This window comes from Dermacentor albipictus, chromosome 3 (assembly GCF_038994185.2).
Source record: "Dermacentor albipictus isolate Rhodes 1998 colony chromosome 3, USDA_Dalb.pri_finalv2, whole genome shotgun sequence".
NCBI classification, from domain to species: domain Eukaryota; kingdom Metazoa; phylum Arthropoda; class Arachnida; order Ixodida; family Ixodidae; genus Dermacentor; species Dermacentor albipictus.
Genome location: NC_091823.1, coordinates 23,639,763 through 23,666,589, shown reverse-complemented (window position 1 = coordinate 23,666,589; position 26,827 = coordinate 23,639,763). Strand labels below are relative to the sequence as shown.

At 49.5% G+C, this 26,827-nt stretch overlaps 1 protein-coding gene across 3 annotated transcripts in view; it reads right to left on the bottom strand.

Annotated features, from left to right (window-relative positions):
* Positions 1 to 1,824: 1,824 nt before the first annotated feature.
* Positions 1,825 to 26,827, bottom strand: part of LOC135903893 (uncharacterized) — a 124,982-nt gene continuing 99,979 nt past the window's right edge. For all 3 annotated transcript variants that reach the window (XM_065434341.2, XM_065434342.2, XM_070535223.1), the window contains one exon: positions 1,825 to 4,271. In XM_065434341.2, the coding sequence (XP_065290413.1) occupies positions 3,917 to 4,271 (355 nt within the window). In that variant the 3' untranslated portion in view covers positions 1,825 to 3,916. The remainder of the gene's footprint in view (positions 4,272 to 26,827) is intronic.

Below are 26,827 nucleotides of genomic sequence, written 5' to 3'. Positions count from 1 at the left end.
AAGAAAGACAAGGTCAAGGAGCGAACCAGGGCCATTACCAAATCTGGTAGGTTCACGAACTACTTGTACAAGGTTGTGGTCGAGCATCATATCAAAAAGCACATTTGCGTCGGTAACAGAACCGGCACTAGACATGATACGATCCCAGTCAATGCCCGGCAAGTTAAAATCCCCAACCACTAAAAGCTTATTTCTATTAAACTGTGCCATCTGTTCACTTATCGTAAATAAATAATCGGGGGAAGAGTCAGGTGGTCTGTACACCGCACATAAAATAAAAACATGACCATAAATATTCAGTTTTACGAACAGACTTTCGGTGTTGCTTGACTCTGATAACAGAATGGCCTCCTTAAGTGCATGCCATGACAAATTGGACTTTTTTTTAGGAGTGCGGATTTTTTCTAAACCTGCATATTTTGCACCAATTTATTTCTAAAATATGTGATCCCAGGAATGTCTATTGCATTTTTAACGTACTTGTTAACAAAAACACGGTAGCAATAGTCATTGGGACTTACTTATTTATCAAAATTGCAATTAACTGCACTAGCTATGCACACGTGAAAAACTTGTGGCATGTTCACGATGAGCTTACTCGTCATGGACAGTTAAGGGGTTAAACAATAGTCGACGGCGTATCCAGATGCGCAACCGTCATTGAATTGCTGTCAGCGCGAGCAACCCGTTTAGCTCAGCAGAGGTGGATCTTGAACTTCATTGACGAGATCGACAAGTTCAGCGGCTACAACGCTCAATAGATTAGGGGCACGCAAGCGTTTGGGGCCCCCAGCGCTTGCGGCCCCTAATCTAAATCTCTATAATGTCTGCTGAAGAAACCTGTCTGTTGCTGTCTGTTTGTCGCATCAACCAGCAATTACTACTCTTGCCGCCAAGTGTATCACGTGGTTGGAGGACCAATGTGCATGTACGCTATTTCAGATGTTCTACGTGTACCAGTCTGAGCAAGCGACGTAAACTGCGCGTTGGCATAAAACGTGGCACGCCAATGCAGGTTCAGCAAGTCAGAAATCTATTTTTCATCATGGCCTAGACCGACAGCGAATACAGAATGGTCGGTCTTTGTAAGCATCGGCACAAATAAATGTTTTCTACTTATTTTTCGTAACATCAAATACATTTGATTCCCGACAACACCTTGTCGTAGTAAAACCTGTTAATGCTTTCTAAGCAAACCTTTCTCCTCGAGTGATTTAGGAGTCTGGTTGCAACATTGCGCCCCTGTGCGTCCGTACAAGCACTTAAATGAGTCTGACGGGTGCGACAGACTGGGTACTCACATTGTGCTTATGCACAAAGTGAGTACATGATGCATTACAATACATTAATGCAAATTCGGCTTGCATTAATGAACATAATGTTTTGCTAAGTGATCTTTAACGATCTTAACGAGTGGGTCCACCGGATCCCTGCAGCATCTTTCCAGATCGTTCAATTGTACCTTCGGGTGAGAAAAAAAAAAGCTTCTTCATGCTGGATGAGCGCTGCGGTGATTCCTGTTTGTTGACCACGAGCACATCTCCCATCCAGCAGCTGCAATCTACCAAAAGTCTATTGTGCCAAAGAACCTAATTAATTCCACTGACAGCAACACAGAGACCTATCCCTCACTGATCGAAAGAAACAAAAAGATGAACACGAACACTTTAAGTGTAGAGGTCTCGTTGAAAAAAGTTTAGAAGTGGTTTACCAGATGGTTCTCTTACGCTCGTTCAGGTATACACGCACGTGGTTCTTGAACAACGTATATACCTGAAAGTTTCGAATAACAACCAATGAGAACAAGCTAGTTTTCCTTAATTATTACTTTCTTTTGCACTAAATAATCCAGGAAGACTCGCGCAGAATTAATTAGCACATGGGCTTTAGACGCCCTCGCTTCGTGAAAGGAACCACCAGCTATGTTTTGACAAACCATTCAGAGCCGCATTGGTTTGAAAAATGGCAGACAGAAGACCAGAGCTGTAGACAATAGGCACATAAAATCTTCGCACAGCTGGGAGACCCTTATAGATGAATTCAACCGAGCTTTTAACACAAGCTCCGATCTTCGACGACTACTGCTATGCAAATAAAGAATATAACGCACATTATGCAGGCTATTGAGCATTGTACCTGCAGACAACGACAATTCTGCATCTGCCATGTGATGTAAAAACTCAAGTCACGCCTTAATTAGCATAGACTGACTGCCATGATGGCTTGAGCTCGATACCCATAGCCCAGAGGTGCGAATCTGCCCACAAGAGCGTTCACAATGCATAAACCATGCGGAGCGGCCTAAATGTTTCACAGCCTAAGCGTACACTCAGGACAAGAGGTACACGGCACATGTGCCAGACTCGAGTTCGTGAAGCACGCCACAGATCCGGGATACACGCGTCAGCTGCGTAGTACTTGAATTTCGTTCTAGTTTTCTTGTTCCGAAAACCTTTGTGAGTGGGTGTACGCAAAACTTAGACGGCCAATTGCAACTGCTGTGAAAAGTAGTTCACCTTGAGGCCGTGGCACATTGTGTAAGACTGAAATAATCACCGCAGGATTCAGTGTACATTGCACCCAGTGTCTGCTTACGCTGCGAGTAAATTATAGGTTTTCCACGTCACGCATGGACTGTGAACCCTTGTCCCGAACTGGTAGCATCTAGTCACTGCCTCCGACTTTTCCTCCATGAAATTCGCTGCTTGAATGTGGGCACACAAACAAAACCTGGCTTGATGTATAAATTAAAAACGACGCTAAGCTTCTACTTGAGGCAACATTTTGTAATTCGGATAGCGGCGCATAGGCGGAGCCTGTCTCAGTGTTCGACGAACCAGCTGGAAACATGCGCAGGTCTGTCATGTGTGGCCAAATAGGTGGCACAAATGGTGTCTTAACAACAGCAAGAATCAAAGGTTGTCCATCTACGCCAATGGAATGAGGACCTTCTTTATGACAATAACATTTATAAAGAGATACATGAAACAAATAAAAAAAAGTGCTGCCAATCTTAAACACGTGCGCTCGGCACCAGTTATAAAGACTGGCCACATTGTTTGCTGGGTGAGCGCGGAGCTCCGCAGGATTTCTGCTCTTTGCTCTTAGCAGAGATAAGTTTGCGAGCAAAAATAAGCATTCTTTCAGGATCTTACATTAGCCGAACCCGAAGCTTGCGCTCTTCAGAGGTCCGAGTCAGTACCTGGTTACAAAACTACTTGCATAATTTTACCTTTTGGATCCTCCGCAGAATTTTCGCACACGTTATGCTGCTAATACGCAGGGCGGCACGCCTGAATGTCTATAAACTGCGAGCGCGCTCCAGGGATGAACGTATGTCTGTGAGTTTCGTAAGGCCGAGCAAAAGGAGAAATTAAGAGAAGAAAGACGTATCCAGCACGTCGGCTATGTATTTAGGGCACAGATGACTCCACTGTTCGCGTAAGGTTCGTTAAACAAAAGGAATAAAAAAGAAAAGTCTCGGTTACGTGTTCAGGAAAACTCGCGATCAAAAAGAATAGTTAGGTGAGACCCAACTCTTACTTCTGTATCGGAACAAGAAAGGGCATGATTTTTCATGTAGTTCTACCGCGTAACCTAGCAGGTACCGGATTCGCCAGGTCCTCCCAGAATTTTCTGGTGTGACCAGGGTTCATTCGTAGCCGTGGTGCATTCGTGATGCATTAAGGAGCTCATTGAGCTTACCGGGCTCAGGTGTCGTGAAGTGCGACTCACTCTTGAGAGCTTTTGGCGTTCTAAAAAAAAAAAAATGTGCAGTCGACTGTAACGCGCGCTTATTGGTGCGAAGTACTCTGAAGGGACCCGGTACGTGAGCGTTATTACTCTGCAGGTGTGTGCCCGTGGGGCGGTGACCACATGGGCTACCCCCTCCTTCCACCTCTCCAGTTATCGCCTGCTAGACGCCTTCCTGTGGCTCCGTGGGCTTGGCAGGCCGGCACTTGCTCTTGTAGATGAGGAAAAGTGTGAAGAGCGTGATGATGGCACCGAGGGTGGCTGCGATGCGAAGCCCCGTCATGGGGTCGTAAGCGGCGTAGTACTGCGACCGGGCCGCCTCGGGCGACAGGGTGGACGTGGTGTAGAGCACGCGGCCGCCGTGGTACAGGTACGGCGACGGCGTCGAGCTGGTCGACAGCGACGAGCCCGACACCGACGCCGTCACCGCGGCCGACGAGAACGGACCGCCCGCTTCGTGGTCGCCGACGTCCGTCCAGTTGGAGCCACTCGCGCCGTCCATCGGGGAACGAAGTCGCCTGCGCGAAGAATGGGAAAGAAGAATGCAGACTAAATATCGAGTCATCGAATGGCTAAACTGATATCAAGAAATAAGAATAAAAAAAAAGAACTGAGACGATGCGCGAATGTAAGAGGTATACCCGCCGCTTTAGTGTTTTGGTAATTTTTGTGACGACGGGCTTTAATGTATATTTTTTAATTGGACGGAAATCATTGCGTATATTTTGTCATAATTTCTGAATACTTATCCAGAGGTAAACGTGGACGTAGTTAGCCCGAGTTCTTAGCCTTTAAATATAATGGGCGCTAGCTTAAAAATTATAACTGCAGCGGAAACGATAAGTATACGCAGTGGTGAAATAAACATCCAGTCACAAGTGACTGAGTCGGTTTCATTCACATCGCGGAAGACCAGTTAGGTGAGATACAGCTTCACTGTGAAGCCGAGTGGGTGCAGGCGATGGTACGGGAAAAGGGAACTATTGAACTTCTTTAGTCATTCAAAATGCCCTAGCTGCGTGCTCTGTTCGCTCTGGAATTCTAATTCTGTTAGGTAGTGCCTGTAAAAGCTTAATCTCGTCAGCAAAATTACTGGTGGTTTGCTGGCAGTATGAACAAAGCCCCAGACACACGTCACACAGCACTGGTCTCCCCGCCGAGGCCAATTCCTTAGGCACCCTTTCTTCGCTGGCCCCATTTTGATTACGTCCGTCAATGTCACGTGCTCGAGGTAACCACTTTCGGCGGAAGAGACCATACTTTTTCGAGTTAAGGTTAAAGACAGCACACATGAGAGAGAGAGAGAGAGAGAGAGAGAGAGAGAGAGAGAGAGAGAGAGAGAGAGAGAGAGAGAGAGAGAAAACCCTGCGGTAGGTTTGAGGTCGCTTGTTCAAATGTCTTTTCAAAACTAGAATTCTATCAAGATAGACCAAGTAGAAATCCAATGGAAGGCTGCACATTTACGTCATTCATGGGACGCTCCTACCCGCCGTGGTGCCGTAGTGGCTTTGGCGCTGCGCTGCTATGCCCGAGGGCGCGGGATCAAATCCCGGCCGCGGCGGCCATATTTGGATGGAGGCAAAATGCAAAAGCGCCCGTGCACCGAGCGTTTGGTGCACGTTAGGGAGTAGGCATACTTAGCTGATCGGACATATATGTACAACTGCAAGCAGGCCAGCTATCCAGTGAGCCTAACGTTTCATTTAAACCTATCCAGACTTTGAGAGTGCGAGCATCGTAGCAAATTTAAAGAATAAATCGGAAATCGTAACTCTTGGAGCAATCGTCGTGAGGCAGATTTATACAGACGTGTGCAAAATTGCGCCCCCGGTTTCTTTCCTAGAAGAAGAAGAAGCAAAGCTTGCTTGCGGCGCGCAATGCTATAACGTACGGTTTCTGTGACTGAAGGTGACCGACAACGAAGATTGAATCTTTATTCGATACATGGGCTCTTTCTTGGTTTTGATGCACTTATTTTTTTTTTCACATGTCAGGTGTTGGTATATATCGTACATACTCGTGTAATGGCCACACACGTGTAAAAGCCGCACCCAGAACTTTGTAAAAAAAATCAGCCAAAAATATGCAGATTGTTTAAGCGAACAATTAAAAAAAAATCATCAGTCATTCCACTCTGTGAAAGTGGTTTACCAGCGAAGCTGTTTAGCACAGGACGCGGAGGTGACATATAATTTTGAATAAAGGTGCGAACTCATTTATTGTCTTGATGGGTGGTCATCGTGACAAAGGGTACGCACACTCATTTATTGTCTTGAACAGTGGTCATTATTTCTCTCAAAACTGCAATCACATTCTTTGATAATGTCAATACTATGCGCATGCGCCGCTGGGTGGTCGGTTGGGCCGAATTGGTGTGGCATCGCAAGGATATGTTGTCGATATGCTCGTTTGGTTCACCTTCCAGCATCTCCTTTCCTTGCGTTCTCTCTCTTTCTTTAGTTTCTATATGTGCTTAAGTGATGCCACAACTTTGTGCATCTGGAATTCCGTATTTGTGTGCATTAAGCAGTGGTGTCATGTTTATATGCTCGTGGAACTGTAGATACGTTGTGATGGACCTCTACACAGAAGTGCCTCCCGCTATCCATACGCCTCGACCGAGCCAGACAGGCATTTCTGGCGATGAGAGAGAGAGAGAGAGAAACAAGGAAGGCAGAGATGTTAACCAGTCAAGAGTCCAGTTGGCTACCCTACGCTGGCGGAAGGGAGAAGGAGAACAGAGAGAAGGAAGAGAGAGATAGAGAGAGGAGGAGGGTTGGTATAGAGACGTGCACGGACAGTACTTGAGTCAAAGCCGCTCGTACGAACCAGACATTCTCACAAAGCACAAAAGTGCCTTCACTGCCTTCTGAGACGATTATCGGTGGGGACAGTGTTCTAGTACTGTCGGTTCACTCAGAGGACGATCATGTAGTTTCCTCAAAGTGTTGGAAAAAGATTGCCTTTGTGCATCAAATTGAGGACAGTGGCACAATAAGTGGTCAATGTTCTCCTCGCATCCGCAAACGTCACATGCAGGTATCAGCCATTCCAATTAGTGCTGAATAAGCTTTCATGAAGGCAACCCCCGGCCACAACCGACACAGGAGACGCTTCGCGTCGGTGTTGTCCGGCCGGAGGTCTGAATTGCAGTGCAGGTTCAGTGTTCTCTGTGCAGTCTGGTGTACCTTGTATGTGCGGCATGTGCGCCTTCTACGTGCGATGAGAGAGAGAGAGAGAGAGAGAGAGAGAGAGAGAGAGAGAGAGAGAGAGAGAGAGAGAGAGAGAGAGAGGATAGGCAGGGAGGTTAACCAGACGCATTTCTGGTTTGCTAACCTGCACTGAGGAAGGAGGTTGGGGATGAAGAGAGAGAGAGGAGAGAGAGCACAGTTTCGCGCAGGGTGGAAGGTTCGCACCGAGTATACACGCGGTTCCCAAGACATGTGGACGTGAGGTAGTTCAAGAGCACTTTCGTGACCCACATGCGATGAAGATTTTACTAAAGTTATGAAACTGTGAAGACCAGATGTAAGAACTGCACAAGAACAAGGAACAGATAAAATGATGATCATTTTGCCTCTTTCCGTGGAAGAAGTCGCAACACTTGTGACACATGCTTTCGTGTCTGCCCCGGTGTTCGCGGAACTGTACATGTGCGTGTTCTTGGGCTCCCTTTCATGATTTTCTTTCTGTTTTGCGGTGTGAAAAGGGGCAGACAGCGTCACCTAAAGGTACCATCCTCTTTCAAGGCACTTAAATAAAAATAAATAAATTGAAACTGCAGGGGCTTCAGAGTATACATAACACACTAAATTCACTCGCACTAGCTATTGGTGTGTTGTGACCTGCACGTAAACACAACCAGCCGTGTGCCTTGTACATGTTGAATATGCATTCCGTCCGAGCTCTGCCACGCGACAATCAGGTCGTGACTGCGACAACGGAAGCCACACATTTTTTGTCGAAGGATACTCAACCGCGAAGCTGCAGCATTTGTGACTTGCAGGCGCATAAAAAGTGGCTGGTTAATTATTTCCTTTTCGTTTGCTGTGAATGTGATGTAGCAACTTCGTCGTAAGTAAAACCCAACAAAAACGCAATCCAGCAAAATACGGCAACTGCTCTGATTAAAGAGCGGAAGGAATACGCCAATTCCTTGATCGGCTTTCGTGTCTACCTTACACGGCCCAACGTGCGGTCCTTGCGGGCGCCATTCGATTATTTCCGGCGCCAGACACTCGTCACGAGGACCCTCGTAAAGGGAGCGTAAGCCGACGGGACGAACCGGCGCCCAGTACTGCCGCCGAGTGTTGGGGCGGAGAATTAGTCCATGGGACGAGTGGTCGCCGGCCACCTGCTTAAGGTGGAGCACCGGTGCTGGCGCGGGTTGGAGGTGGAGAAAGGAGGAAGGGTGGGGGGAGGCACAGGGGGGCGAATCCGATGCCGCGCTATATTTAACCCGAGACGGTCGATAATTTTGCCCGCCGGAGAAAGAAAAAAAAAAGGGAGGGAAGACCTGTTTGAATGCGCCAGCGGCGGCCAGCCGCGGAGGGGATGAGCGAGCCCTGGTTGCGGCCAGGCGTCCCGGCGAGCGTGCCGGGACCTCGAGGCACGCGATTCCCCCGCAACCCGCCGCTTCCCAGCAAGGCAGCGAAGGAAAGGCGCGGGCACGGCGTAAGGAAAAGCTCAGTTGCGCGCAGTGTTAGTGGAGGAGCGCGCTGCAATTGTTAGACGTCCAAGAAACCAAGACGTCCAAGCATACAAGGCGTGAAGACGAAATATGGTCTCAGAAAGGCACTTAGACACATTAATGCGTGATCGGAAGCCTGTCATGTGTGTGTGTGTGTGTGTTTTTTTTCACTGTTGTCCACAAACTAATAACGTGTTAGTGATGTGTCTGCCAGGCACTACCGTTCAAGCCCACTGCGGCTTTGGCAGGCCCGATCCTTGGCTTGTATTGTATTCAAGTCTCAATAAAGTATTATTTTTATTATTATTAAACATATGGGGTTGCGCCGAGAGTAGTTCCGCACAGGCGTGCGAGTGAGTGCCCGTATTCACACACACTCAAAAAAAAAAGAAGAGTCCTTACGCTAGAACTGTTCGTGCGAGCAGCCGGTCGTGAACTTGCACACACTAGTAGCGAAAGTGGCCGGCCAATGGCAAATACCACTTGCGAACGAAAAGCTTCTGAAATTGGCCCCAGGACCATGGCCTCAAATTAGTTCTTACACTGCAACGTTAAAAAAGAAAGGAAGAAAAAATAAACAGGCGATGGTCAATCGTTGGAGTGGACATACTGCTGGTGGAGACGGCTGGTCGCCGGTGGTAAACAGACGTTCTGACGGAGGGAAGCTTTCTGAATTCGATCCTTGGTGTCCAAGCCACGATCCAGAAGGGGCGCTGTAGGTCAAACATTTTTTCCTGTCAAGTCTAGAGCTAGACATCTCCAGCTGTCACGGCGCAGGTGATGTTCTCAAGTTCGACACGTACCCTACAGCACTGGCAACGACGGTCGAGCCAAGTGCAGTCAGATTTTGTGAAGTAATACGAAGGCGCAGGCATTCCTACCCGCGAACGTGACCTGGTTCAATGCCGGCGAACCACGCCGCACAGAACGACGCCGCAGACGAGCTGTTATCGGAGCGATTTGTCCAAGCTCATTCACGTCACGCCCGCCTGCGGACTGAACCAACGATCCGGTCCGTCGTGTTGCTCTTCAGAACAGCAGCGTTTTTCGTTTCTGTTCGTGATGTTCGCTGGTTTTAACGTGCGATTTGGTCCTTAATTTCAGCTGCGGCGGCAACTTCAGTTTGCAGTGGCAGACGCGATGCAAAAAGGCGCCTTTACTGCTTCAGAACAAAAACCGTGTAAACATCGGCTGTTGCTGCCGAGCTTCAACCTGCTCCATGACTGTGGTGTGCACTAGGCACCGCTGACTTTGTGCAGCAAAGGACACCTGAGACTTCTGAGGAGAGGAAGTGCTCAATCTAAGTCGAAGTGTTTGGAATATTCCTTCTTATCTTCGCGGTTACAGTGGTCATACTTGCCCTGTCTAGGCGGAATCACGCCGCTTGTCGATTATTGACCCCGTAAGCTTCAGAAATAATATTAGGAATGACAGTGCTGTTATTATTTACAATGATCAGGATGTATTATGCCACAAGGAAGCGTTCGTGCTTCGCAAGATGCAGCTGCAAGATAGTTCTAATCATCAATAATTTGGACTTGCTCACAATGAAGTGAGCACTCGCAACAAGCTGCATAAAGCTGCACAAGTCGCAGCACAAGGTGCTTAGGTAAGTCACCCAATCGAAGCGCGGTTCCTCAATGCTTTCGAAGGGGTGGGAGTGCTTTCTCTCGCTCATTTGTGCGTCCGCTTGAAGACCGCCATTGCACGCAACTGCAGCTGTCGCGTGGCGCCGTATAAGCGGGCCGTCGGGATCCTGCGGCCGCTTCGGAGATTAGGTTCCCTGGGCTGTGCACGCCACCGTGGCACGTGCGTTGTGGTTAAGAGCAGCTCCTAATTGAAAGGGTCTTTAGACGAGACGCTTTAGAAAGAAGGAGGTGGGGGCGATAGAGGTGCCCCACTGTCGGCGGCTCTTCACGCCACTGTGCATGCCACGCTCACGGCAGTTGTCGTGCGCGCGATGCGTTAGCTTCTATATTCTCTTCAAAAGTGGAGGATATGGCGCGTCAGTAAAAGCACGTTGCAGCGTTCGTGCGCCGTTAACATGCTTCAGGCAGCAGCGTTTTCCTGGCACTACTAAGGAGCAACATTGTCTTGTTTGACAAGAGTACACTTATCCCGGTGAATCGTTTTGTGAGCCGGTTCATTTTCTTTCGCGTAAAGCACGCGCCCGCCTGTAACACACGCACACAAACACACACAAACACACACACAAACACACACACACACACACACACACACACACAAGCACTCCCTTCCCTACCGGTAACACGGATGCGAGCAAAGCTCAAGATCCGCGGCTCTTCATTGTCGTAACGCCTCAGTTTCGCGCTTCCTCACGGCGGGGTTGGCACGTCGACGACGATTCCTTTCTCGAGCGAATTCTCGGCGGGGTTCATGAAACGGGCGGCCCGCACCCGCTGCCGTTCCTTTAACGCAGCCTGCTCTTTGGCAGAACCGTTGTCAGATGGGAAGAGGACTTGGCAGCTTTGAAGGCGCCGCGTCCATGAGCATTCATGTACTCATCAAGCCAGCATCATTCGATACATTGACCCCGGTTCCCCCCCTCAACCCGGGTTGACTGGGCGGGGGGCTTTGGTTCGGGCCAACGGTCCTTCCCGGACAAGGGGGCTGTTGTGGTGCAGCAACACAGAGTTACTGCACTCAACACACAAACAGCCATGTCGGTCTTACAGGACGCAAGCCTGACTGACCCTCGGTCTGCCTTGACGCAAAAGAGGCCAAGGCATACAACCATGGAGAGCACCAAAGCCGTCCGCGGAGCAGCGCGACCACCCAAGGGTGCGCCACCACTGGTTCCAGCTCTGGATTCCACTGAACCAAACAAAACTCCGTAGATCGACTGGCATACACGGCCGAGTCGAGCGACCTTAGGAGCATGCATCATAACTTAATGGATAGCGTTCCACCTGACTCATCAAAAATCACTGCAGGACGGGCCCGCACTTCGACAAACTTCTTCTCGCCCAAGCGGTGCCACTCCCGGGTGAGATGGAACCAGACCTCCTTCCGTGCTTTCGCAAGCACTTTGTGAAGGCCCGGTGCCCGACCCCCGAAAACTGCATCGCGGCGTGCCAACCAAACTTGGTAGGAGCACTCGGCGAGGAGAAGCACGAACTGGTTGACCGCCTGATTAGGCAAAGGGTGCAAAAATCGAACTATCTGATAAGGAACGCCTGGGAGATTAAAAAGACTAGCAATCCTACGGAGAAGAGCTCAGAACGAACCAAACGCGTCCTCCCCATCTGACATGCTGGGCCTAAACTGTTGGGAAACGGAAACGGTGGGCGCGACCCTTGCCCTCTTCCGGTGGGAGGGGCGCCTGCGATTGGCTCGCGCCTTGCGCTGCGTCTACTTCTTCATGCATATGAAACCCCGCTTTAAATGGTGCGTATGATGAACGTCATTCATTATGGAGAAGCCGAATGATCGACAGACATACCGAGCTTCTTCGCTCAACAAGGTCTGTCTCTCGCGAGCTCTCTCTCGCGCGGAAGAAGAAGAAAGCGCCGACTAGTGCGGACGTGGAAAGATCGGCTCCCGCTTTCGTAAATATTTTCGGTCTGCTTTTTGTGTCACCTACCGCGGAAGTGCACGCCATTCGACACGGTTTCTTCTGAGGACTTCCTTTGGTGAGTGGCCTTTGCGCGGAAGCCGTGGAACTTTTTGTGTAGACCACGCCGCGGCGACGCTAGGCGCGGGTAGGCTTAGGCCTAACGCGACGAAGAGGGGCATTATGCCCGAAGTAGAAATGGTGTTAGGAGAGGCAATCTCCCCCGAAGAAGCCAACAGCCCAGGCTGGACGACAGCGTTGGGCAAGCACAAGAAAGCCCTGCAAGAAACACCAGTTTCAACGAGCAAGAGAGCTCACATGGGCTCGAAGGGTGGCTGCCGCACGGCTGCCCCGCAAGGCGTGTTGCAACGTCTCGCAGCCTCGTCGAGGCTCCCCAGACTACCTAGGGAGCACATACGAATTATTGTCCGCCCAAGGGGCGGGCTTGACGTCAAGAAGATAAGCCAAATCAAGCTGGCTCAAGCCTTGGCCATGGCGGCTGCACTAGCCCCCACAGAAACTGAGGGCGATGTAATCTTCCCTAATTTCACTCAAAACATTCTCGTCGTATCCACCCCGGAGAAGAAGAACGCCGCCGCTTATGCAGGAATCCAGCAAATCCGCATAAGCGAAGGACTCTACAAAGTAGCCGCATACATAGCGGCCCCAGACAACACCTGCAAAGGGGTCATACGAGGGGTCGACGCAGACATCAGCGAGGCCCAACTCCAGCGCATGATTGTCAACCATCGTAACCCGAAGGCTCTGGAAGTCAAACGAATTAAGAACACCACCACAGTGGTTGTCCTCTTCGACGGCATGAAAGTGCCTAACTATGTCATGTGCGGCGTCAGCCTTCTGCGCTGCACGCTCTACAAACGCCAAACCGAGGTGTGCTACGCGTGTGGCGGCTTGGGACATCGCGCGGACGTCTGCCCCAACCCCACCAATGAGGATTGCCGGGGCTGCGGACTAAGCTCACCACCCGATGACCACCAGTGTTCGCCGAAGTGCGCCCTTTGCGGAGGCCCGCATCTTACGGCGGACAAAACGTGTAAGCAGCGCTTTCAAGTCCCATATGTCGTACGCAGACGCCGACGGCGCCGTAAGCGCGCCAACAACAAGCACCAGCAGCAACAGCTGGCCAAGGAGAACAGGCCACGTGGCTCCAGCGCGGCGGGAGCCCCCAGGAGGGAGCGCTCCGTCACGCCCTCTGGTCGACAACGCAGCCTCTCCAGAGGGCGCTCTCGTTCCCGAGGGCGCTCTAACTCCCGGGTTCGGATCCAGGAAACGCCAACCTGGGCCGATCGTGTCAAGTCGAAGCAGACGACGCCGGCTTCAAAGGTAACGCAGGTAGCATTGCCGGAGCATAAGGTTGATCCCAGAGTCGCTCAACTCATGCAAGAGAACGCTCGACTCAAAGCAGAAATGCAGCAGATGAGGGCCGACTTTGAGTCTTTCCGTAAGTCGTACCCCTCGCAAGTCGAGAAGCAACCGGTGCCCCCCTCAGGGGAGCCACAGGCGCGCTCGGGTAAACGTAGGGCCGCGCCCCCAGAGGGGGACGCTGACTCTATGGAGACCGAGTCCAATAACAAGGACTTAGAAAGCATGCAGCGGGCTATTCAGCAGCTCGCTGAAAGCGTGACTGTCCTCCTTAAAAGGATGGCGTCCCTGGAAAGTGCACAGGCCGCGTTAGCTACGGCTAGACAGCCTTCGAGGGAGCCCCGTCGGGCACCTTCACCCGCAAGCGCCGTCCCCGTCAACAAGACGGTGGAATGGCCAATCCAAGGCAATCACCATGGCGGTCAATCCCAATAAGTTGGTTGTGTGGCAGTGGAACTGTGCCAGTTTCCAACGGCGCAAAGCTCCGCTGCAGCAATTCGTTTCGGCACAGACGGTCAAACCGCACGTAATTCTTTTACAAGAAACTCTCGATGACGCGCCCACCTTCCCGGGATACCGGGTTGTATCGAAACGGGAGGAAGGAAAGCGGGGTTTAGCAACCTTGGTCGCACGGAAGTGCTCCTTTCAAGTACACAAATTACAAATTGGCAGAACTAGGGCGGAAATCATTATGGTCGAAATTATCCCTAACAATTGGCTTAAGAGCAGTGTCTTTCTTTTAAACATATACAGCTCGCCGTCGGATCAACGGCAGTCATTCGCCACGATCATGACAAAGGCGGTGGCCCTGAGCAAGGGAGCCCCCATAGTGATAGCGGGTGACTTCAATGCCCCCCACAATGCCTGGGGATACCCCCGCCAATCCACCAAGGGCAATCTCCTTGTCCAGGCAGTTGCTGACTGCTCACTGGAATTGATTACGGATGCTCAATACCCGACGCGAACCGGCACGTCGGTAGTCCGAGACACCACTCCGGACCTGGCGTTCGTCAAGAACGCCCCCGGAGCAGGATGGCAAAATTTGCAAGAGAACCTGGGCAGCGACCACTTCATTGTAGAGATTACCCTAACGATTAGCACAGCCCCTACCAGGGAATTTAAAGTGACGGATTGGGATGCCTTCCGGAAAATACGGAAGGCGGACCAGACCGACTACGATAATCTCGATAGTCTGTTCACAAGACTACAGAAGGACGTACAAGCTGCGACCAAGGTGGTTAAGACCGACCTAAACGTAGATCGTATGGACGCGCGCCTTGCACACCTCCTAGAAGCCAAAAACTCCATCCTGCACCGCTGGAGAACGCACAGACTCCACCGCCGGCTTCGTAAGAAAATTGCGGAGCTCAATCGTACAATTGAAACTCATTCCATCGAACTGTCCAAACAACAATGGAATGAAGTGTGCTCCTCGGTTGATGGGCAGATGAGAACGGGGGGCAAATGGAACCTGCTCAAACACTTACTCGACGACTCGCAAACCAAAAGCAATCAGAGACTAGCCATCGATCGCATAGTTCATAATCAAAAGGCGGCGGGCGTATTTGAACACGTCCTCTTGCAAGAGTTGGCCGAAAAGTATCTTCCGCTGGGCCACTCCGGTGACGGGGATTATCCTTGTTATCGGGGGGGGGGGAGCGGTGGGGGAGCTCGACGCCCCCTTCACGGAATCCGAAATCTGGGAGGTGCTGCAAACGCTCAACGGTCGCTCTGCGCCGGGCCCGGATGGCATCTCCAATAAGCTCCTCCGAAACTTGGACGAACAATCAGTTGCGCTGCTCACCGGGGAGGTCAATAAAATTTGGGAAACGGGCCTAGTCCCCGACTCCTGGAAGACAGCCTCAGTGGTGCTCATCCCGAAACCAGGCAAACCTCTTGGGCCGGAGAACATGCGGCCCATCTCGCTCACGTCCTGCGTGGGTAAGGTGGCCGAACATGTCATTCACAACCGTATATCTAGGCATATAGAAAATAATGAGTTATTCCCTCACAACATGGTCGGCTTTCGGCCGGCACTCTCCACACAGGACGTCATGTTACTTATAAAGAGGCAAATCATTGATGTCGACACTAGAGACACTCGGGGCATCCTTGCTCTAGACTTGTCCAAGGCTTTTGATAACATCTCGCACCGGTTCGTACTAGACGCCATCTCAGATCTGGGCCTGGGGCCACGATTCCATGCGTACGTTAGCTCCTTCCTCAGGGATCGCAAGGCCACTGTCAAAATAGGGCAAATCAAATCGAAGGAATTTACATTGGGAGCGAGAGGCACCCCGCAAGGGGCGGTCATCTCTCCCCTACTGTTTAACATCGCCATGAAGGGCCTCTCGGACAGACTGGCCACAGTAAGAGGAACGGGTCACGCCCTCTACGCGGATGATATTACCGTGTGGTGCTTGGGAGGGTCTGACGCTGCAGTTGAGAGTGCGCTCCAAGAGGCGCTCGACATCACAGAACACTTCCTACTAGACACGGGTCTGAGTCTGTCACCAACCAAGTCCGAACTTCTATTGTACAGGCCCACCCGACGGGGGGTTAGGTGCTCCACACCCTTAGATCAAATTCCCATAGCCCTCTATACGAAGGACGGACAACAAATTCACAGAGTGGATACCATCAGGGTCCTCGGACTCTTGCTGGAATCTCGCGGGGGCAACTCACAGACTATAGCCCGCATTACTTCGAAGACGGAGAATATGCTTCGGCTTATCCTCAGGGTCTCGAACCGCAGAGGGGGTTTAAGCGAGAGCAATCTACTCAGACTCTACCTCGCGTTTCTGATGAGCCACGTTAACTATGTAGCCTCCGCGTTGCGCTGGTCTAAAGGGGATGAGGCCAAAATCGACGCCCTCATGCGCAAAAGCATCAAGCGCGTGCTGGGTTTACCACTCACTACCAGCACCGCGCGTCTCATGCAACTAGGCATGCACAACACCCTATCAGAGGTGATCGAGGCCCAACGAGTGGCTCAAATAATTCGACTATCATCATCGCGAGCGGGGAGACGCATCCTCGAATCCGTTGGATGCGGTCACCAGGAAATCACGGAGCGCAACGTGACCCTATTACCCATGGTCCGAGATACGTTCAAGGTAGATCCCATGCCACGTAACGTCCACCCTCAATACAATGTAGGGCGCCGGGTAGCCAGGGCTCGTTCCCTGTTAAAAGCGGCTGCTGCCACTCCGAATCTGGCATGTTTCGTTGATGCCGCCCAGTACGAGTGCTCTGATCACTATGCCGTAGTTTCGGTTGACTGTAATGGCACTCTCATTAATTCAGCATCCGTGCGGAAGGTTTCTTCAACAGTAGCCGAGCAAGTTGCTATAGCTATAGCACTGAAGGACCCTCTACGTTCCAATATCTTTACAGACTCCAGATCGGCAGCCCGAGCTTTCGCCTCCGGCTCGATCTCAAAGGAGGCGGCGGCCATCCTCGGCAGCGAGGGGGCTGCTGGTTTTCATAGCATCAAATGGTTCCCGGCCCATATGGGAATCAATGTACACTCTGAGCTTGTTAACGCCAATGAGTTGGCCCATGACTGTGCGCGAGGTCTTACACACCGCGGCGGTTCAGGTGGACTCACGGGCGGCGACTTAGGGCTGTATAGGGATTCGCTTCTCACCTTCCACGAAGTCTTGACACATTATCAACTTGCTCGGCGGGCCTTTCCGCTACCACACCCTAAACTTAATAGACCACAATCGTCGGCGTTTCGCATGCTTCAGACGGGGTCATTTCCCTCCAGGGGCAGATTCAGTCACTTCGCGCCTAACGTAGAACCCCACTGTCCAGACTGTGGGGAGGCGTACTGCTCCTTGTCCCATATGCTCTGGCAATGCCCTGCGTTACGCAGCTCATCGCTAACCACTCTAACCGACTGGGAGGCAGCCCTTAAGAGCGGCGACCTCTCAGAGCAACTACGGGCTGTCCAGAGGGCCTGCGACAGGGCGGAGGACCACGATCTTCCGACCCCGACGTGGGTGCGGCCCGCGACGGCTACGGGGACTCCCTGAAAAGGGGGGTACCCTAACGCCGGTTCCTCAGGACCATTAATAAAGTTCTTTGTCTGTCTGTCTGTCTGTCTGTCTGTCTGTCTGTCTGTCTGTCTGTCTGTCTGTCTGTCTGTCTGTCTGTCTGTCTGTCTCTCGCGATGAGGCCGCTCAAGTGCGTAGTGTGGTTGCTACCTTTGATCCCATTCCTAAATGGATTTCGCGTTTGGGCGTTTGTGTTTGTTTGCCAGAATTTTGAACTTTCGTTGGACTGCTTACCATATGTGCATTTGTTTCTCATGTATGTTTAAATGTAATGTAACAATTTTGAATTGACACTACTATTAATTCCATGAAATAAAGAGAAAGAAAACCGACAGTGTCTGAATCGGTTAGCGTGGTGGACTCGCAATCCGGAGGTCGGTGGTTCAAATCCGCATCCCGACAAGCAATTTTTATTTTCGTACGGCTTGAGTTTTGTCATAATAAAATATAAAGATGCTAAAAAATGGACACACAAGAGAAGAGAACCGGACAGGGCGCCCTGTCCCGTTCTCTTCTCTTGTGTGTGTCCATTTTTTGGTGTCTTTATAATTTATAATGATCAGCTACCAACTAGCCCAACAGGAAGTGCTTATGAGTTTTTTCGTACGCTTCACTTGAAAAGAAGAAAGAAAGACGACAAAACAACGTAAGAGGATGCGTAGTTGCGTTCCTATTTTCTTTCGCATTTCGCATTTCGAGTGTAGCTTGCTTGTTAATATAATCAAGGGCACCTCTGAGGTCAACAAGCTCCGAACCGGTCGATGTTGCCACGTGAAAAATTTTGATCGTGATGATATAACCACTGCGTCAGTGGAGCTGGTCTGAGTGGAAGAGGCATCTGTATTTACATGGACGCTGCCAAAGTAGAAAGTGTGCAAACAATCTAGAGCTGCTTACTTCAAGGCCGAGGTAGGCAGGCCAGTCTTCTTTCTTATCCCTGGAACCGTAAGACGCACTTGAGGTTGTTTTAAACACCGCAAAGCTGAGGTTGAACGTGCTGAAAGTGTGAAGCCCGATGGTAGGGAGGCGCGATGGATGCTGACCACGTTGGAGAATGACGTTTGTTGTCGTCGTTCTGGCAGGCTGGCAAGAGAGCTTGTTTGCATCCGTGAAACATGACGAATATGAGCCCTAAGCGTGCCGCTGCGAATGTAAGTCGTGATCGGATGGTCTTGAGCCATTATAACTGGAGAGGGTTTCAGTGGGCCGAGCCAGCACAGTGAAAGCAGATAACCTGATGAGAAGGGTGGTACCGGCGTCTGCGATTGGTCCGCTTCTACTTACTTAGCTTACGGTGTGTGGTCGAAAATCGCGGCAACGTGCAACGAAGGGTTAAAAATGCCGCTAAGGCGGATTCTCATAGAAAAAGAGTTAGCAGAGCAATGCCGTATATGTGCCAAAGGGCTCGATAGCATTATACTGCCACGTAAATTTTATTATATGCAAATATATACATGTTGCCCGCAGCTCCAACTTGCAAGAGCCAGAGCCATCGGTGGGCAGCCATCATCTATTCCTTTTGGAACGGGGCATTGCCCGGCTATTCAGAAAAATAAATCAGTTTTGTTTGGCATATTAATGGCCCTTTAACGTGTACACGTCAGTTTGACGCGGTGAGTTTTCGCGTTTTTATGACGTCGCGTGACAGACAGGCGAAGTGAGCGCAGCCCGAAAATGTTTGACCAATGGAAGAGGGCTAATGGCGAAAAAGGCGTCGAATCATAAATATTTTTCTTTAGTTTGGTGTAATCATGCATAATACATGTGCACATATCATATCAAATGGGTCGTTTTTATGGTTTTCGTGACGTTGCGTGACAGACAGGTGAAATGGGGGTGGTCCGACTCTTTTTTTTTTAATCGTGGAGGGCTGATTGCAGAATTAGAGCAGAAAAGTTTGGAATATATTTACGTTATAGCGTCTAAGGCTACTGTACCCTAGGGGGAAACCATGTTATTTTTCACTAGCTACCAAGTCACTACGGCATTATCGGCCGCAGAATTTGCTGAGTTAGCATACGGAGAAGAGCAGTAATTAGCTATACCGCTTGAAAGGATGGACGCTGCAAGAAAGTTCCGCAAATTTATTGCACATCGATGTGAGCAGTCACCGCATTGGAAGATTGCACAGGCATTGCTGTATACTGTTTGCGATCCTCGACTTTTTAAATACATTGAATAACTTTTTCTTTTAATTTCTTTCTTTTTCTTTTAATTTTGAAACCCCTTTATTCCCACCGCCACTGAGGGTAGCGAATTGGAATTTCGCATTTGTTTAACCTGCCTGCCTTTCCTTCCACCTTTTTACAGCGAAACTGTTAGCCACTAGTTAATCGGTAACTTTCGCGGCGCGCTCTCACGAAAAAAAAAAAAAGCCTTCAGCGATTACAAAAAACAAAAAACTTCAGCGATTGAAGCCGAAAGGGCATTCATTCATTGGCGCGTACGTTTCGCGGTAAAGATTACTGTTGTGCTAGGTGCTGCGGCGACGGCAACTTGAGAAGTGAGCAGTGACGTCACTAGCCTTTCATACATAAAAGAACCAGCCTAGCAACTGATTTCATTGTTGTTGCAGCACCACTATGGGTAGGCAACGCATACTTTGGATTCCCGAGGAGCAGCGTGAATACGAGGAGCGGCAAAGGGAGAAGAAACGACAAGACGACCAGCGGCGGCGTGCTTCCAATATTACCATTGCTATCATTACTCTAAAGCAATAAAGCTTTGCACACCCCCCTTGGCAGTTGTAGTGATGGTTTCCAGCAACTCCGCTGTACATCCATTTTCGCAGGGCCGGAATGGCGAGTCAATCTTTTTCTCCCGGTCTCTTCACACTAAAAGCTTTGCCTATCGAGTAATGTGGCATGCGCAACACTGCGTGACGCGTTACACTTTGTCTAATACTACATTTTAATAGCTGCGAAAGACCCACACTCATGCACGCTGCGGTCTTTCAGACTTTTTGTTCCGTCTTCTTTCGCGTAGTTGGGGGCTCCTTAAATAAAAGAACCGGCCACTCACTGCGGTCACGCAAAGAGCTGCAACCTCTGTGGCGGCTGTACCAGAACCGTCAGCCTTGTTAGTTTCTCGTCGAGTGGTCTATGCGGTTAATTAGCAACAACTCGACTTGAAATGCTGGGCGCTGTAGGGAAGGAGACAACTGCATCCGATGGCGAACAGAGTGAGAGAGGAAGCAAGTGGGCGAGTGCCGTGCTGCTGGGTTCAAGTGGTGGCAACAGTGCTTCCAACAGAACGCGAGTGCACTGTAGTGAGAATGCGAGGAGAGGACGCGCGGGGCAGAGCCTTCATTAGCGATGCGCGGAAAAGGGTCGTGCGACGCAGCGGTCGCGGGTTACAGCTCCGGGTTTGTCGGAGGGAAGCGGCGTCGCGTCGTGCGGCGGTTACTGCAGCCCTGTAGCCACGGAGAGTCGCGAGAGTTGTATTGCCTGCTGGCGTATTCTTCAAGTACACTGCGAGAACATCTGTAGCGTGTTTCCCGATTCAAAGAGAAAGAAAGAAGAGGGGGATGTATAGGCCCCAGCTTGCATTGACTCAAAAGAAATGAAAGCGAACTCCTGAACAGACGGCGACTGTCATAATTCTTTGCCGGGGTCTGTATGCTTTAACGCACACTTCGACAATCGCTCCTTCCTCCTTCGCTCCCTCCCATTTTATTGTTTTTTTGATATCTTGCGCATCATATTCTGTGAAAATCTTTCGCGCGTGAACACTCTCGCGCACTAGAGTTGCTAGCCGAGACAGATGAATTAAAACGGCAAAATCAAGGCGCAGCAGCGTACACGAAAAAAAAAAGAAAAAAAAGAAAAGGGAGTTCGCGGCGTTTAAACGGACGCGTGAGGCATGGAGGATGCGCACAGTTATGTACGCACGTCGCGTAAGCTCGCCCGCTCCTTCTCAAAGTTTAATGCAACCGCTATGCAGGTCATGAGACGAAGCGCCACGTAGCCTCAAAATGGTATTTCACCGTTTTTCACCGGTTACTTAAAGTTCTGCGCTAAAGCGATGACCCTGTAGAGTATGTAAAAAACGCGAAGTCAGCATCGTGTGAGACGAACATTACTCATTACTCGTTCGAATCCTCTGAAATATTGATGGCACCAAAAAGAAAAAAGAGTTGAAATCTAATTTAATAAAACGCGTACTCACAGACTCAAACGAACCAATAGGAAGTCGCATTACTTGGGGACAATGTCGACAACTACGCTTACAGCTGAAATGCCACCGCAGATAAAAGCGCACAGCTATAGAGCAGGAAGCTGAAAGGTCGAAACGGAAACGACGCTACAGCAAGCGAAGGGCGCAGCTGTCGCATTCGTAAAGGGTACCCAGCAAGACACTCAACAGATCGCCCCACAGCACAGGAAGGCCCAGACAAAGACGCAAGTGAGAAAGATGCCCGTACAGCGCCCTGAGAGACCGCTACCCCCGAATCCCTTGAAGATGGATTACCGCAGAGACAACATAACTGAGCGGCGAGGAGACAGATGGGACAACAACGGCACGACCGCGGTGATATGTGGTACGGCAAAAAGGAAGCTATGCTCCCGGATCTAAATCGCTTTTTGCTGCGCGTGTTCGGCTTACCGAGAAGCAGAGCGTTGTGTAGCCAAGGCTCACATGCGTTTGATGACAAGAGCTGGAAGGCGCACGAATACGACTTTGTACACCTTGCGTACAAGTACGAGAGTACGCCTTTCGATAGCGAAACGAAACCCCACGCCTGGAATGTAAGGGCGTTTCCGATAGGAAAGCGCGTCGCGGGTGACAACCCACGAAGAGTCGCTATCTTGACCTCACACCAGGGTGGAAACGCTTCTTCGCTATTCGATACCGCGTGGATGCTCGCTTCTGCTCACTTTCCCGTTCCTGTACACACACACCGGTGGGTGCTTCGTCCTTTCTTCCGTTGGTTTGCTCACCTTAGACGACGAGGGTGTTTGCTTTGCCCCTGCGTTGATGGGTGTTTATGTAGCGTAACGCGCTTCCTTGCGAAAGCTTTGCTCGCTGACGCTGCTTGCAGCCGCGACGGCTGCCCAACTTGGCTGGTATCTCCTTCTCTTTTTTTTTTCGCGAGAGTTGTTCTTTCCCCGCTGACTTTCTTTTGCCTGTTAAAAAAAAGCAGTGAAATAAAAGGAGCACCTGATGGCGGCAGCAGGACATTGAGGCAAGTCTACACACGGGAGACTGACAGGCACCATCCCTGTCGCCGAAGGCTAATCGTTCCCAAGCGTAGCGATTGGATTGTTGACAATAGTATGAAGGACATTTGTGTCTATTCCCTTGTCCTACAGCAGCAGGGACCGAATTCGCAAAGTTATAAGTGCTCATCACGATTTTCCGGCTGCTTTCGCTAGTAATATGTCCAGCAATAGGATTGGCTGGAATATGCTTTTACGGAGAACAGCTTACTTATATGCTCTTACGGGGTCCGGTTTTTTCCGGAAACAGTCACACACCACAGCGTTGTCTTAGATCGTGTTGTATTTCATTCGTGAACGCGTAACACAGCCTAAATCACCAGGAACAAAAGGCGGAAAAAGCTACGACCCGTCTCCCCGTCGTCATTTCTTTTTTCTGCCGCTTGTCACTGGTAGCTTGCGCTGAGTTGCACGTTCAAAAATGAATCCTAACCAACTCGCCCACATTGTCATCTGAATTCGTGTTACGACTGGGAGGACCATGTGAGCAAAAAAATAAGCAATTGCGAGAAAGCGCCCCCTCGCATGTTTGAACTGCGCAGTAAATCGTATTCGCAGCTGCTTTACTTACGGTGGAATAGACACGAAACCATGTGAAGAAGTGACCGGGCTGGAAAGGGCATGCTTATTTTAATATACACTCGAAAAAGTGGGCCAGTATTTAAAAAAAAAGGCTTTTCCTCTAGAATTGTTCGTCAGACGAAATTCCAGTCAATACTGACGCTGAACATATTATTAGTGGAGGTAGCGGGCCAGTGGCAAATATGGGTCACGAGCGGAAAGCTTTGTGAATTCGGCCCTTGATGTTCACTGATGAGCAGTGCCCCAGACGGATCATAGACGAGCGCAGCAATGAACATTGATTCGTAGCGTTTATGTTAGAATAGTTTCGAATCTTGGCAAAACAATTACCATTGCCATCTGGTCTGTTGTGGGTGCGCACATGTGTCTGCGCACACTGACACCTTCATTATGAAAAAAATGTACCTGTCTTCTCTGAATAAAAGTAGTTGAGATCATAGTCACGCTCTTGCTCCTCTCTCTCTCTCTCTCTCTATATATATATATATATATATATATATATATATATATATATATATATATATATATATATATATATATATATATATATATATATATATATATATTAACGTGAGCGTCCGATTTGAGAAGAAAGACGACACCGGTAGTTTCGTACAAGCGCCTTGCAAGCACGATTTAAGGCAGCTTCACTAATAAGAGCAGCAACGTTCACAGGCCAATAAAACAAACAAGAAATGAAGAAAGAGAACAGAAAGCGTGGAGTACATGAGTATAGTGATATTGGCGCAGTTGGCAAGCCCTGTCCGTTCCTGCGCCCTGCTTCCGGACGGTGCACGCTGCCTCCTCGTGCTCCGAGCTTTGTTTTTCGAGATGAAAAAATTGTCATATAGCTCAGCAGGCGCGAGTCAACAGACCTGCGGGCATTGACACTTGCCGGGACGACGTTGTTCGTTCGCCTCCCGAACCACGGCATGTTTGCTCTTCAAAGTGCTGCGCGAACGTTTTGCTGGCACCCGGCATGGCTCGTTCTCTCAGCCACCAAACTTCGCACGCAAGCACCCAAGCACGAAGCACAGAGCGAGAGAGAGAACAGAAACGAAAGACAGCGGGCAAGCGTACGAGAAGAGTGAAAAAGAGGCGCTCGCGAAGTCCGCGCCGGAAGCAGCGTGAGGGCGATCGCCGCGAGGCCGGAATCGTGTTTGGAGAGCGGCGCGGCCCAGGCGGCCGCCGAGCTAGCAGCAGCCACATGGGCGCGCCGCGCGTGCGTGCAACGTGCGGCCACGCGTCCGAGCTGGGGCTCTCGCGATTCGGGCTTTGTTTCCCCTTCTCCGCAGCTGCGCGTCGCTGACGCGTCTCTCCTTTGTTTTGCCGTTACGGCTTTACGAGGTCGTCGCCGCTCGGCGGGGTGCTGCGAACTCGCGCGGACCAACTGGCGTGCCAACGACGTGGCTGGGAACCGAGTTTTCTTTCCCCCTCTCTCTCCTCTTTCGTGCAGCGTAAATAAGCGGAGACTCTCCCGAAATATCCCGCGGTGCCGCGGGGAACCGAGATGACCGGTGCCGCCCGGCGCCTTTCGGGGCAAACAGGACCGGCAGTTCATGTCTGGCCGCGTGTCTGTGGGAGACAAAGCGAGACGAGAGTCACGTTCGGCGAGGTCAGAACCTGGACGTGGGGAAAACAGTTATCCTGCATAGAGGCCGGCAGCGGCGCCAGCATAAAGAGGGCTACGGAGGATTTGTTTGCATAAGGCGGCGTGTTCACCACAGCAGAGATGTGCGTCGTATGACAGAGACGATTCCCCTGGGCATTTTCCCAGTACTGGAACTTTTCTCCTCACCAGGAACTCTGTCACTGATGTTTGCAAAATCCTGCCGCTCAGTGGCGTAGCCAGAAATTTTGTTCGGGGGGGGCTACGCCACTGGCCCAATATATATATATATATATATATATATATATATATATATATATATATATATATATATATATATATATATATATATATATATATATATATATATATATAGCTGCACGTTGCAGCTCCGCCTCCTCAAGAGGAAGCTTTAGCTCGGGCGCTCCTATCTAAACACATATAAAAGAAGAATTCGTTTTTCTCGGCAACCACTGCACCAAATTCGATGAGGTTTGTTGCATTTGAAAGAAAAACTTAAAATCTAGTGACTACTGGTTTCGAATTTTTCATTTAGGTGGTCAATTATTTATTAAATATTGGCCGAAATTGAAACATTTCAGAAAACGGAACTATCAAGTTTAGAACTCCGTGACTCAACAATGAAAAATTATATCACAATTCTGTGAATTGCATCTAATAGTACATCTACAGTGGACAAAATAGATATGTTACACATGAATCTCAAAAAAATTTAGTATTGTGGAAATACGTCTTTTGCAGAACCCTTGTACACAACGTAACCAATTCACGTAAGATACACATTGACACAGCAAACTTGTCCGCCTTGACTGTTATAATAAATGCCGTTTACAGAACCAAAATATCTGTTCTTCATGTATAGCTAATAATTTGTAAACGTCGTGCTTCTATTTTCTCGAACTTTCGAATTTTTCAAAATGTTTTAAACAAAATTCAGGCCCTAAATCGAAGTTCTGTTTCCAACAGACACTAAGATATAGCTTTCTCTCTCAAATGCAACCAATTTCAATAAAAGCGATTAGCAGGATTATCTCAGAAAAGCGTTTCTGCGTTTTACAAGTATTTGAATAGGCCGCGTCGGATTGGGCCCGAGCTAAAGCTTCCTCTTAAACAATTTATCGAGGGATCAAATACATGAATAATAACTGCATTGTCATTCCCAAAGATGCTGCAAACGAATTCTTGAAAGCTACGCCCTGTAAATACAAGTAAAATATGTATTTTTTCATAAAATATTACGCTCGTATGTGCCAAAAATTGTGCCCAACATAACTGACGTCAATGCTTCCATGTTTTTTGTCTATTTATTAAGTAAATAAAATATCACACGAACTTTAGAACTAAATCAGTTCGAAACCAGGAAAGCAGTGCATGCCACTGATATGAAAAATTAAAAGGCAATGAACTGAACAAGTTGAGGACAAATATGTTAATGAAACTTTGTCATTCAAGAACCGTGCTTACATTTTTGTATATATGCAACGGCCAGTGAAAAATCTCAATGACGCTGTCGTTTGTTCTAATGTATTACGCAGGAGTAGCTGTCCCTTGTCGTGTATTGTGAGTAATTGCACCGAAGTTATAGTCGCGAAAGAGAGCACGCATAAAAAGCAGGAGTTCTGCAAGATATATGAGGGCAAGTCAAATGAATGAGCCAACAACGGGGTACCTTATTTAAAAGTAGTCTTCGTGAAAATTTAGACATTTGTCCTATTGACTAACGAGTAGCGTGATTCCCGTCTTATAAAACTCCTTGGGTTGCTGCTTCAAAAAGTCTGTATCTGGTTCCGTTGAGCTGTTTCTTTCGGTTGCCCCAAAATCTAGAAGTCGCAAGGTGACAGGTCTGAGCTGTACGGCGGATGTTGCAGCGTTTCCCACTAGAACTTTGCCAGTTTTCTATTGACCACATAAGCGACGTGGGGACAGGCATTGTCG